Source organism: Propithecus coquereli, unplaced genomic scaffold (genome assembly GCF_000956105.1).
Source record: "Propithecus coquereli isolate 6110/MARCELLA unplaced genomic scaffold, Pcoq_1.0 Scaffold528, whole genome shotgun sequence".
NCBI classification, from domain to species: Eukaryota; Metazoa; Chordata; class Mammalia; order Primates; family Indriidae; genus Propithecus; species Propithecus coquereli.
This window is the reverse complement of record NW_012151152.1, coordinates 534,487-548,448: the sequence shown is the minus strand read 5'-3', so window position 1 is coordinate 548,448 and position 13,962 is coordinate 534,487. Positions and strand designations below refer to the sequence as shown.

The following is a 13,962-nucleotide window of genomic DNA, read 5'->3' as shown; positions in this document are numbered from 1 at the left end:
ATGGGGGAGTTCTTATGTGTTTTTTTTATCCCCAGAGCTCAGCATGGAACCTGGGCAAATTAAGTCCTCACTAAACACTTTTCGAATGAATTACATTTTATATATATCCTATAACAGTTATCAGAATATGAAGACATTTTACTCTAAGGAGAATTGTTAGAAATGTTTACTATGGGCCGGGCATGGTAGCTCACGCCTGTAATCCTAGAACTCTGGGAGACCGAGGTGGGAGGATCGCTTGAAGTCAGGAGTTCGAGAACAGTCTGAGCAACAGTGAGACGCCTCCTCTCCCACCCCCATCTCTACTAAATATAGAAAAAATTAGCTGGGCATGGTGATGCACGCCTGTAGTCGCAGCTACACAGGAGGCTGAGGCAGAAGGATAGCTTGAGCCCAGGAGTTAGAGGTTGCAGTGAGCTATGATGACGCCACTGCACTCTAACCAGGGTGACAGAGCCAGACTCTGTCTCAAAAAAAAAAGAAAAATGTTTAGTATGTTGCTAAGTGGGGCTTCCATTCTTTCTATTCCAGAGAGGGCCCTTCTAAACCCGTAGGCTAAGGAAGAGAACTCTGAGCAATGCCTTTGCCCTGATAGAGCATTTCATTCCTTCAATTTTCTTTTTTTAATTCACAAAATCTGCTCTTTCATTATCTCAGTTTCAGTCTTTCATTATTTTAACATGAACTTGGTTCCTACGGAGGTCAGGACTTGATAATTACATTCAGCCCTTTACAATTACTGGTAAGGAACCAGGTAACAGCCCTGACATCTAATATTTAATTGTTTTTGATCAGCATTAATTAGTCACAGATGCACACCAGATTCCCATTTAATTAAATACTCTTGGGAACATATTGTGGGCTCAGGGATTCTAACCACATCAAAAAGTAAACGTTCAACTTTAAAAGTTGGGCCCCAGAGACCCAGGCATCCATGGAGAGGAAATTCCAGATGTCTAGCATTCCCTCTTTCCTTAGAAATAAACCTCTTACTTCTAGGCCCTTGGAACCGAACATCTCAGCATTTCTGCTGGGAACTTCCAGGCCCGCACTCATCTCTCTCTCTCTTGCATCATCGGTTTTACCCGCCGTACTGAATCATTCCCCTCCACATACAAACATGAGCAACTTCTGCCATCCTAAGAGGCCCATATCAGCCCCACCCCTTCTCAAGCTTTTCTTAGTTCCTCTTTGGAGATAGACTCCTCGAAAAGGCTGAGTGTACTTGCTGTCTCCCACCCCTCTCCTCCCAGTCCATCTCAAACCCACCGTCTTCAAGCTTTGGCTCTGACTACTCCTTGGAAACCCGCCCGGTCAACGTCACTGAAGTTACCTCCTTGGTGCTAACTCCAATGGTCCCTTCTCCATCCTCATTCATTTGACCCAGTCGATCATGTTTTCCTTCTTCCAGAAAGACATTCTTTCTTGGTTTTCCTCCCACCCATGGTCTTCCCCTCACTCGCCTTTGCTGATTCTTCCTCCTCAATCCAGCCCCTAAAATGTCAGAGGGCCCTGAGCCCGGCCCTTGGTCTTCCTTTCTTCCAATTCTGTACTTGGTATAGAGTAAGGAATGTCTATACTCACTTCTTAGGTGAACTTAGTGAAGCATATGGACACTTTTAACTCCCATTTTCATCTCCAAACTTGACCTCTTCGCTGCTTCGTCTGCATTTTGCGTGAATGTTGTCTTAGCCCGGATTCCTCAGAAATCAGAGCCGGAGGCAAAATTGATGCACTCTTGCTATACTGGAGAAGAGGGAGGGAAAAGGAAACGAGGCAGGGAGAGAGGGAAAGCAAACAACATGGTGTGTTGCTTAGCTGGGTGCATAGTCGCGAAAAAACACAGCTTGTTGCCTGGTCACACGGGAACATCTCCAGCGAGGCTGGTGGAACCACAGCACCTCGGTGCTGCCTCCTGGGAAGGAGAAGGTTTATTTCTGGTCTGCGGGAGAGAATGGAATTTATCTGCTGACTCCTTCTCACCTCTTGTCTCTCAAGGATAAAAGTTTACCTCTGCATGTCTGGATGGTGTTCTCTGGGCTCTTTGGGCTGTGTCAGGTATGACAGCTCCACTTCCCCAGCCCTGGTTTAGAATTTAATCTGGGCTCAGAAGTGGTGGGAGGAGCCATAGCCTCTGTAGTCTAGTACCTGGAGCTTTTGCAGCTCCTGTTGCAGCAGGCGTGATGGGGACAAGCTGGAGCCTGGCCCTCACCCTGGTTGAGACCGAGACAGCCAGTGAGCTGAGCAAAGGAGGCAATTGGCTCCAGCGGTGGCCGGGCGTGGTGGCTCACACCTGCAATGCTGGCACTTTGGGAAGCTGAAGTGAGGAGATTGCTGGAGGCCAGGAATTTGAGGCTCTGGTGGCCAGGGCTCGTCTGTGAGTAAGCAGTCAAGGAGGGGGGGAAATACAGGGCAGCACATAAACTGGGTCTAACAGGCATCTCCAAACTTAACCAATCCCAAATTGAGCTCCTGGTTCTACCCTGCCATCCGAACTTCTTTCTCTTAGTTTTTCTCATCTCAGTTATCAACTCCACCTTTTCATGTTCTCACACCAAAACCTTAGAATCATCCTTAAAGAGTCTTTCTTTTATATTTAAACCTCACATCCAATCTATCAGCAAATCCCATCAGCTCTATCTCCAGAGTATATCCAGAATCCAACCTCTTCTTCCCACCTCCTTTTCCATCACTCTTGGATGACTGTACTAGTGTCCCATCTGGCTCTCCGCTTCATTGAGAACAGAATGTTGCCCTCAGTGCATTCTATTCTTGATGCAATGGTCAGAGTGGTTCCCGCAAAACACAAGTGAGATGAGGTGTTACTCCTCCCCTCAACACCCTCTAATGTCTTCCGTCTCACTCGGGGTAAAACAAGTCTTTGCTCTGGCCTGCAAGGCCCCACAGCATATGCTTCCACCACACCTCTGCCTTTATCTCCTGTTTGTACACTGTCCCTCCACACTGTGCCTCAAGTGCCAAGCAGGCTCCCACCCCAGGGCCTCTGTACTTTAATCCAAGCTACTCAGGAGGCTGAGGCAGGAGGATTGCTTGAGCTCAGGAGTTCAAGACCAGCCTAAGCAACATCGTAAGACCCTATCACTAATTTAAAAAAAATTTTTAAAAAGACTCTCTCCTGTTATCTGAATGGCTTCCTTCCTCAGCCCTTCCAAGCTTTGAACTTCTATGCTCCATTATTTCCTATCAAACAGAAAAGACTCCGTGGAGGAAGATGGTACCGAAGGATGGGAAAGATAATGAAAACAGAAAGGAAGGTTTGACCTTTTCAAGAGTTTGCTGGAAAGCCCAAATCAAGTGCAGGAATAATTTGGCCAAGTAGGAGACTTTATGTGTGGGAGGGTAGCAAAAGAGATGGAGGGAAGGTGAAACCATTCTCAAAAGTTAGGGAGCTAGGCGTTCATTCTTATAGGCAAAGGTATCCAACTGAGAATCAAAGTTAGTTCATTCAAGTTTCCATTGAAAAATGTCTTGCAGCCAAGACCTGTGAGTCACTGTTTGTTCGGGTGGTCTAACCATGTCCACGAAGGAAGCAATAGAAATCAACTTTGACAAAGGAGCAACAAAGCTTGGAAAAATAAATGTCCCTGGGAAGAATCTTCCAAGTCCTTTTAGGAGGTCAAGGGGAGAAGGTGGTCTTCCCCAGTTACGCACCCCATGATGTGGCAACTGGTGGTTGGAAACGGAATTTCAAAACCAACCCAACAGGAGGAGCAAGGGAAAGTCAGAGTTGTCTTTTGACGCACTTGGGTCTGGCCTTCCTGGCTCAGCCTCCCAGAGCTCTTGATAACCACTATCGCAAGGTCAAGGAGGTCGGTGAATGCGGGCGCCACTGCCCTCTGCTGGAAGGACTGGCATCCTCCCCAAGACCTGATTTGGCTCCTGGTCAACGGGTCTTAACCTTTTTGGATCCTGGGTCCCTTTGAGAATCTGGAGAAAGTTATGGACTCAAAGAAAAAAACATGTGCACTCATACATAAGATTTGCACAGAATTTCAGAGATTCATGGACAGAACCTCTGAAACCCATCCAGCCACCTTCCAGGTAAAGGTATGACTTTAGAAGCAGACAGACCTGACTTCCAATTCAGGGCTGAGATACCCTCCATTCTACTACTGTAAGACAGAAAAGAAATTAAGAGGATTCTACCCAACCTATTTACTGCCAAGAATGCCTTCCCCACTCCCTTGGACTCCATGTTTAGAAATATTTTCTCTACTAAACAGATTGCATTCACTAAGAAATCATTTTTGCATTCTCTAATTTGTTATTAACCAAATGGAACAGACAAGTGATAGACAGTTACCCCATCATGGCTGAGTTCATATAATTCAGGTAAATATCAAAGCTAACTGGATATTTAGCCTGGGGAGCTTTGTTGTGGACAAATGTTGACTTTGGAAGTATTAATACTCAAGCTATAATGTTTAGACTTTCACTTATTTTCACTTTAAAGCTCACATACCTAAATCCTAACTAATTCTGTGATGCTATTTGTCTCAGGGTTATACTCTCACAAATCTATTTATGTGCACCTTTAAATGAAGGTAAATGCAGAAATTCCACCTTCAAAGACATGTTTTCAAGCATTTCCTCACACTCGAACTCTCTCTGTGGTCAATTCAAACCCATACTTTCCACAAAGCTACACTTAAACCCATTTTGGTTCTTATTCTTAAGCTGTGTCCCACACTGGAACCCTCTGGCCTCCAAGGTAAGGCCATGTGAAAACATGGAATATCAATTGAGCACCACTGAATACCTGGCACGGCTAGTGCTAGAGATGAAAAATGAAAAAAGATATAATTCCTGCTCCTGATTCATTCAGGAAATATTGGCTGGGCAAGGTGGCTCATGCCTGTACTCCTAGCATTTTGGGAGGCTGAGGTGGGAGGATTGCTTGAGGCCAGGAGTTTGAGACCAGCCTGAGCAACATAGCAAGACCCCGTCTCTACTATAATAAAAATAGAAAAATTAGTTGGGTGTGGTGGTGCTTGCCTGTAGTCCCAGCTACTAGGGAGGCTGAGGCAGGAGGATCGCTTGAGCCAGGAGTTGGAGGTTGCAGTGAGGTATGATGATGCCACTGCACTCTAGCCTGGGGGCTGAGTGAGACCCTGTCTCCATAAAAATGAAACAAAACAAAATAAAACAAAAAAAAGAAATATTGATTAGGCTGAGAGTGCAGTAGCTCATGCCTATAATTCCAGTACTTTGGGATGCCACCGTAGGAGGATCGCTTGGGGCCAGAAGTTCGAGACCAGCCTGGGCAACATAGCAAGACCCTGTCTCCACCAGAGAAAAATTAAAAAAAAAAAATTAACCAGGCATGGTGATGCACGCCTGTAGTCCCAGCTTCCCAGCTACTTAAGAGGCCGAGGCAGAAAGATTGCTTAAGCCCAGGAGTTCAAGAGCAAGACTCTGTCTCTTAAAAAAAGAGAGAGAGAGAGAGAGAGAGAGAGAGAGAGGCTGGGCACAGTGGTTCCTGCAATCCTAGCACTTTGGGAGGATCAGCTAGGAAGATTTCTGGATCACTTTAGCCCAGAGGTTGAGACCAGCCTGGCTCCGGAATTCATGCTACCCCATCTGCCTCTGATTCCTTAAGTAATTTGCTCTCTACCTTTTGCAAAAGTTTACAATTCTCATGAATCCAGTAAAAATGCCTCTGTCAGTCACAAATCTACACAATGCAGAGCTTTGTGCGTCTTCCACATTACTTAATTTCTTGGAGACTCAGTTTCCAAATCTGTGGAAATGAAGATACTAACCTCAACCTGCCGTGAGGATAAGTGAAATTATGTGAGGTGGCTGGTGCTATTAATATTTATGTCACATCATAGGTATTTGGTGAAGTTAATTTTCTTTTTCTTTTCAACACAAATGCTACGTTTCCCCCAAACAGCAACTTTTTCTGTTTTTGATTAATTCAATCATTCGTATATACATCCATTCAATGAGCATTTATTGAGAGTCCCATATATGCTGTGTAAACCAGGCTCTCTGCTCAGCATTGGGGATACAGAAATGGCACAGCCCCCATTCGCAATTTGCTCACAGTCAAATCCAAGAGACACACAAAAAGGCGTCTATTTGATTTGTCAGCAGGTGCCCTTTGCCAGAGCAGTTTCTGGGTTAGTGGTGCAGGCAGGGATTTCACTGCAAGAAACGAGCGAATGAGTGAGTAGGAAAAGTGAAGGCGAGGAAGTGAATGGAGTGCTGTGCTCGCTCTTACCCTGGAGATTTCCAGGGCCAATGTCGAGCGCTGGTGCGAAGGAAAAGCCTTTTCGACAGGGCTCTGAATGGCACCTAGGAAACTGTCAGCCTCGCAACTCTTAGGCGTAGCTCCAAGGTCAGGGTCACCTCGGGGCTCCGGGCAACCCGTCACCCTGACGACCAATTGAAAAAACCGGAAGGGACGGAAGTAGTCGAATCATCTCGCGATATCTGGAGCACCGGCGCCGACTTTCTGGGCCCGGGACCTGCGGCCAGCTCTCGCGAGACTTGCCGGGAGTCGGAGCGGCGGGGCGGGCAGAAAGGAAAGCTGGAGCCGCGGGTGGGGAACATGTCGGAGTCTGAGCTCGGCAGGAAGTGGGACCGGTGCCTGGCGGATGCGGTCGTGAAGATAGGTAAGGGGCTTTTCGCCCCCGGCAGGCTCGGCCTGGGGCCAAGCGGCTCCGCTGGTCGGTAGGGCGGAAGGGAAGCCCCACGGGGGTGAGGCCGCTGGGCCTATTCCTGCCCCGAGGCCAGGGCAAGCTGCCCGAGCCCCGACGAGAGGTTCAGCGGACGGGGACGGGGGCACGGGCCGGAGGAGCCTGGGCCGCCGCCCGTTGCTGGGAGGGGCGGGGTTGCAGCCCCAAGGAGGTGGTCTTCAGGTTGGCAGGTGGCAGGAGAGTTGCAGAGCTCGTCGAGTGGAGAACAGTATCAGGGTACAGCCTCGTGCTAAAGCCTCGAAAGTCTGCCTGGTGCCACATGTCCCGGCACGGGGCGTGGAGCCTGCTCAGGAGGCCACGTTACTCCCCAGCTGAAACAAAAGTGCCTCCTGAAGAAGGTCATCGGGAGCATTTTATAGACACTGCCAGGCTGTGGTGTGGATTGCTGTCCTTCCTGACTTGTCACCCGATTTATCTGAATCAGAGTAGCCTGGGGCCTGAAATTGGAGACATAGTGATGATCTGGAATGAGAATTGCACTGGAAAGTACGAAGTTGGTCACTTTCAGTCCTTGATGTAACTCCGCGTAGTCTTTTAACATGTGCTTGGGGAGGACACAAATGATGAAGTCACTGTTTTGGGAGGGGAGAGGGGAAACTCATTGCGCGTCTGAGTTGTGCTAGGTGCGCAACTTAATACATCGTTTCATAAATAATCTTTTTACAGGTTATGAAATGGAGATTAGAGGAAGGGATTTGCCCAAGGGTCACACTGCCAGTAAATGACAAAGTTGGGGATTTAACCCAGGTTTTACTGGCTTCAAATCTCATACTCTTTCTTCGATACTAATTTTTATTATCCAAATTTGATATTTTTGCATGGAAATCTTAGGGTATTTAAGAGGATTTAGGATTGTCTCCTAAAATGAAAATATTGGGAAAGAAATAAGATTGTAAACTGCATGAAAGTAGGGATGTTTTCTGGCTTATTCACTACTGTTTCCCCACCCCCTAGGAGAGTGCTTAATAAAAATTGTTGAGAATGAGTGAATAAATGAAACAATTTATCACAGTTACCGTTTCATCCCTGAATTCAGCACTTACCAGCCAGCCTTGTGATTTGGGGCAAGTTATTTAACCTTTCTGTGTCTGTTTCCTCATTTGTAAATTGGCGGTAGTAATTACTGCTATCTCATAGAATTGTTGGGAGGATTAAACGAGTTAGTTTATGTAAAGGCTTGAGTATGGGTCACTTATTAAGAATGGGTTATTCTGGAAGTGACCCAAAAAATACAGTTTTTGTTATTGTTAACAGCTTGCGTTTAGGAGAGAAGATTTGACACCTAGATATTAAATGACCAAAGTAGTTATTAAACAGTATGATGATGTAGTTAAGAATGGGCTTTGGAAGTAGAGCTGAGTTTGAATTGTCCACTCTCACTCTTCACCCTTATCCTTGCTAGTTTTATAGCTTTGGTAAGGTTTCTTTCTCAACTATGAAATGGGGATAAAGACATTTATTAATACCTAAAAGGATTAAAAAAAAATTAAAGGACAGAAAAATATATAAGGTATTTAGCACAGTGCCTGGCACTTATTATGTATTCAGTTAATGGTGGTAGTAATAATTGTTGATATCGATATTGTTGTGCCACTGACGACCACCTGAGGCAGTGAGTAGCATCACTGTCATTTATGTGTGGGACTTTGGTGAGGGTGGGGCATACACAGGTGGAATAATTAAATGAGGCAAGGTCATGGATGATTACAGGTAAAAGTTAAAACGAATGAGTCTCTTTGCTGTAAAGCTATTCTAAATCAAGTAAGTGGAGGGATGGGCTGAGGTCATTCACTAAGAGTTTGCAAGGGAAATGGGCCTTTACTGACCTTTATAAATGGCTTGGGCTTGAGTAGTCTGGGAGGAGGGAAGAACTTGAGCACAGGCCAAGTTGAACTTTTATAAAGGAGGAAATTGAAGCACAGAGAGGTTAAGTAACCAGAAGTGAAGGAGCTGGGGTTAGAACCCAGGCATCCTAATTTCAACGCCCCTATTCCCTAAAGAGAAGAGGTCTGGTTTGGGTGGAGTCAGAATTGTGAAATGTCTTAGAGAGATTCTACTTTAACTTGAAGACGTTTAAGTTGCCTTTGACTTTTTCACATGTGTTCTGTATATTCAACACCTCTGTCTTAAAAACAATTGCTGCTAGGGTTCACTGCGGGGCTGGTGGGGAATCATGGGATGGTTTCAAGCAACAAATATTTATTGAGCAGTGGGCCAGTCAGTGGGCAAATAGAGAAGCGTAAGGCATTTCACTGCCCTCAACAGGGAATTGATGTGATAGAAATGGAATTTTGGTGTGATTGGCAGTGTTTTATACAGAACAGATTTGGTGTACAGGGAACTAGCAGTACTGCGATTGTGAGGTGATAAAATTCTGAACTATTAGACTGGAAAGGAATGGGTATATTTGAGAAACTTCACATTTTTCCCCCATTGATAATATGGAGATAGTAATACGTAGCTCCTACACCAGCACTGTGCCAGCTACATAAGTGGGAACTCCATAAATGCTGTATCTTCTCTCTAACTAGTTAACTTTGCCTCATCTGCATTCCTTATAAAGATGATTCCAAGGTTAGAACTTGGGTAAGTGCTCATCAGATTGATCATCTCATTGATCAGAATTTGGAAGTAAAACGGCAGGGGTGCATGTGAACCTCATTCACACTAAATGACATCTAAGACTTAGTAACTGGTTATATCAGGTGGCAGGAGAGAGTGAGACTGTAGTGAGACAAAAATGTCATGGTTTTGGTCACTTTTCTTCTTACATGGTTGAGTTTGAGAATGAGAGTGGAGAAATTGAGACGGAGGTTTCAGTTTTGAGGGAGAAGATGAATTCAGATTTTGAGGGAATTGTCCCTTTAGTGATGGGCTTAGGGAAAGGGTTAAGAGACGGGGCATGTGAGGCTTTATTCTGAGTGGTCTTTGAGACCATGAGGATGAACACTTCTGTAGTGAGTTGCTTCCTGTCCTTATAGGTAGTGAGGTTCTGGGACTCTTTAAACCTCTTAGGCTGCTTGCTCTTCTGATACTTCAAAATGAAGAGGACACAGACAATGGCAGCCTACCATGAGATAGATAAGAGGTTTGATGGAAGATGTAGTCGGGAAGAAAGGGCCCATGCAGGCTTTCAGCTCCATCTTGATCATACTCTGGCTTGGCAGAAACCGAAGGGAAGCCATAGTGAATGGACAGCAACTTTTGTGAGCTTTTCTGTGTTTGGCTGTCTTTTTTTTTTTTTTTTTTTTTGAGACAGAGTCTCACTGTGTTGCCTAGGCTAGAGTGCCGTGGCATCATCCTAGCTCACAGCAACCTCAAACTCCTGGGCTCAAGCGATCCTCCTGCCTCAGCCTCCCAAGTAGCTTGGACTACAGGCATGCACCACCATGCCTGGCTAATTTTTTTCTATATATTTTTAGTTGTCCGATTAATTTCTTTCTAATTTTAGTAGAGACGGGGGTCTCGCTCTTGCTCAGGCTGGTTTCGAACTCCTGAGCTCAAACAATCCGCCCGCCTTGGCCTCCCAGCGAGCTAGGATTACAGGCGTGAGCCACCGCGCCCGGCCTGTGTCTGGCTGTCTTAATACCCAAAGTGCTTTCATTCTTTTTCTGCTAGCTCACTGCAAGATGACTATTTTAATTGTTCATGTTTAGCATAGATGTTGTTCAGCTGAGTTAAATAGGTCTCTTAAGCGTGTATATTAGGCAGTGGTGCTTTAAAGTGTATCTCGTATGATTTTGTCCTGTAGGAAGAAAAACATTATTTATACCCTTCCCCCCATTGCTATCATAAGAAAAGCAGTTCAGTTTTCCCTGTTACCCATTCTGGTTTTAAAATATTTATTTTGTGTCAGATAGTGTAGTAGAATAGGTGATTTCCCTTTTTTTTTTTTTTTTAAAGAGATAGGGTCTTGCTCTGTCACCCAGTCTGGAGTGCAGTGGCATGATCATAGCTCACTGCAGCCTGGAACTCCTGGCCTCAAATGATCCTCTCCCCTTGGCCTCCCAAAGCCACTGTGCCCAGCCTCAGTGATTTCTAATGTGGTTTGACCTGATAAATTAAGCCCATGGATCCAAAAACAACAACAAAAAAATAAAACCCATATGTCTCCCTGTTCTTGGAAACTACTGAGTGATAGTCACAATGGTCCCTTTTTTACACATCTGTTTCTCACCTTTCCTCTCTTTCAGCCCTTGTTCCTTTCTTTCCCTTTTTCCCCTTCACATTTTTACCCTTCTCTTTGGCCTCTATTCTTATTGCTGCCACTGCTACCCATATGCACGGCCTAGTTCATCTATAAAGTTTGGCATTTACTTATCTTTTTTCCCCTAATAACGCTGTTAGCATTTAAGAAGTTCCTGGGTGTCCTATTTTTCTCTATCACATCCCTCATTTTTCTTAATAGCAGGTATCCATCTGAAATTTGCAGTTTGTTTCTTTACATGATTGTTGCTCCTTACTGGAATGTAAACTTCGTAAGAACTGGAGACGCTTTCGTTCACTGTTGATGTTGTTCATCTGACCCCTGGTATGGAGGAGGCATACAGTAATTATTGGTAAATGGCATTCATTCTCGGCAATAGTATTGCCGAGAACTTTGTTGACTTCTCTGCCCATATTTGCTCAAGAGTGTGTTTATTAACTGAATAAATTAGCATTTACATGAAAAATAAAGTAGATTTCCTGTGAATTTCTGCCAGTTCACATGCTCGATCATGTGTCCTTGTATTCTTGGGAATTATACCAACTTTTTATTTCATCTGGGGATGTAAATTACTGTCAGTAGATCTTAATAATAAAGTAGTATTAGAAATGTTTGGGAGTAGTCAACCAAGAAACATAAATCAGAGAGCACTTTTGTATTTAAACAAGCAGAGGGTGATGTTGGTTTAAGTGGTAGTGCCAAAGCCTTATTGCAGGAAATTAAAAAGGAGTGAAGAATATTACGTTTTATGAATGGCATGTTCCGTTAGTTTTATGTGGATGCGCCATTAACGGTTTTTGCTAATTTTATGGATTTATTTTTAAGTTTTATCAGATTTATTGAATGCTGTGGTTTTCTTTCTCCATTCAGTTCAATGGCTGTGCCATTTATTTTCCTTTGTATGTACTGAGTAATTTGTCTTGTGTGTACCCACAAGCATGAATAAGTTGCACATTTCTTGTTAATGAGAGTAAAAGGGATAGTATCTTACCAACATAGGAGGCTTCTAATAGTTCTGGTCTCCCCAGAGCTGATGCTCCCAGCTTGGGCTTATAACTTTGGAGTGGATGGGTGGGTATGTCTGTTTTCAATTTCCCAAGGAAAATAAGATTTTAGGAGATGAGAAAATCACAGTTACAAGACTTCTAGGGGCTGCTTCCCTGTGGTTTGAGAATTTCTGAGCCCTGTAAATATGGATCATGGAAACGCTATCATTGCCCTCAGAGTCCTGTTACAACTCACTCTTGAGTGCCTAAGGCTTGCACTGGCAGGCTGAGGACCTCATGACTAAGTTGATGTTTTCTGTGTGACAGGGGCCAGGCCTCAAGAGTGTGGGTTTGCTGGAGGACGCTTTGAGGAAAATCTGATTCCAGTACTTTCCGGATCCTTGTGGAGGTCTTGAGAATTCCTAATGTGACTTGGAAAGCTTTAAGATTGGCTGTGTCCCATTTCCCTCCGTTTTGCTCCCACTGTGAGACCAGAGTAGGAATATCTACTCTTACTAATCCATGTACTGGCTAGGAGTTCTAGTTTATTCTAAAAGAGGGGAAGGAGATGTCACGGTGGAGGAGGGGCTTGCCAAAGGCTGCGATACTTTTCTGAAAAAGATTGTCCTTTGCAAGCCATGTGTATCAAGCACGGCAGTGTTTTTCATTATCTTACTAGCAAGGAAAAAGGCAAGCCATAGACGTGAGCTATGGTACCATACACAGGCTTTTTTGTTTCCCCCAATTTTTTTCATTAGAAATAAATGTATCAGTAAATACTTCTCTATACCTCAGTTTCCTCATCTATAAAGTGGTAGTACTTGCCTCAGAGGGTTGTTGCAAGTAAGGATAAAATGTGATCATCTCTGTAGTTAGGACATTGCCTGTACTTGATAAATGGAAATGAAGGGTAGAGCTCATATGTTAAAATAATTAACACATTTACCCTCATCTGGTCTATTGTGGATCATGTGGAAGCCTGACAATCAGTACTCCAGTTTATATATGTCATAGTAATCACTAATGTTTACTTCTCAAAACAATTTAGTGCCAGGAATTTGTGGTAAGCCTTGGCAGGAGGTGGTGCACAGATGAATAGGCACTGGCTTCACCCTTGAGGGGCTTACTTCCTTGAGAAACATGGAAAGGAGGAAGCGACATTCGAGCCCCATCTTGGAGAGTATGTAAACGTTTACTACGTGGGCCAGGTGGAGGACTTCATTTCAGGCCTCGGACCCTGTCCAGACAGGGTCCCAGAGGAGAGGGGGACTTTGGCTCCTTCTGGGAATGATGAGAATGACTGCCATTTATTGAGTACTTCCCATGTGCCAGGCTGTGCTAAGCATGTTTTATCTCATTTAATCCTCGTAGCCTTGTGGGGCGTTTTCTCCATTTTCACAATCAAGACATGGAAGCTCACAGTGGCAGAGTCATTTCTGTAGGATCATAGGCCACAACTGCAAAGGTGGGGAGTTGAGCCCATGCTTATAACTATCACTTGTTCATGAAGGAGGTTTTATCCTCAGAGTAACGGTTAGGGGATTCATGTGGGTAGGGGCAACAGATGAGACAGGAAATGTGGAACGGGTAGAGGGAGTTAATGGAGGTCTTTTTGCTACATGCTAAGAAGTTTGGATTTCATCCTAAAGACAATGATGAAGCTATTACTTTTTGGTTTTAAAAAATATGTCTGTATTTTAGAGATATATTTTATCTTGAAAGTACAGGCTTTATCACGGTATTTTCAAGTGAGCTTGGGCATAGGAATACATCTGTTACATACTCTAAAGGTAACTTCCAGGAAGCAGTGTGGATGTGCTGGTTTTTTTTTTTTTTTTTTTGAGTCTCACTGTGTTGCCCTGGCTACAGTGCAGTGATGTGACCATTGTTCACTGCAACCTCAAACTCCTGGGCTCAAGCGATCCTCCTGCCTCAGCCTCCCGAATAGCTGGAACTACAGGCGTGCACCACCACGCCCAGCTAATTTTTTTTTTTTTAGTTTCCCAGCTAATTTCTTTCTATTTTTAAGTAGAGACGGGGTCTT

At 44.4% G+C, this 13,962-nt stretch overlaps 1 protein-coding gene across 1 annotated transcript in view; it reads left to right on the top strand.

Moving 5' to 3' along the window:
* The first annotated feature begins 6,513 nt into the window (after positions 1-6,513).
* MINOS1 (mitochondrial inner membrane organizing system 1) overlaps positions 6,514-13,962 on the top strand; it is a 30,999-nt gene continuing 23,550 nt past the window's right edge. The window contains exon 1 of the mRNA XM_012656944.1: positions 6,514-6,641. Within this exon, the coding sequence (XP_012512398.1) occupies positions 6,578-6,641 (64 nt within the window). The 5' untranslated portion in view covers positions 6,514-6,577. The remainder of the gene's footprint in view (positions 6,642-13,962) is intronic.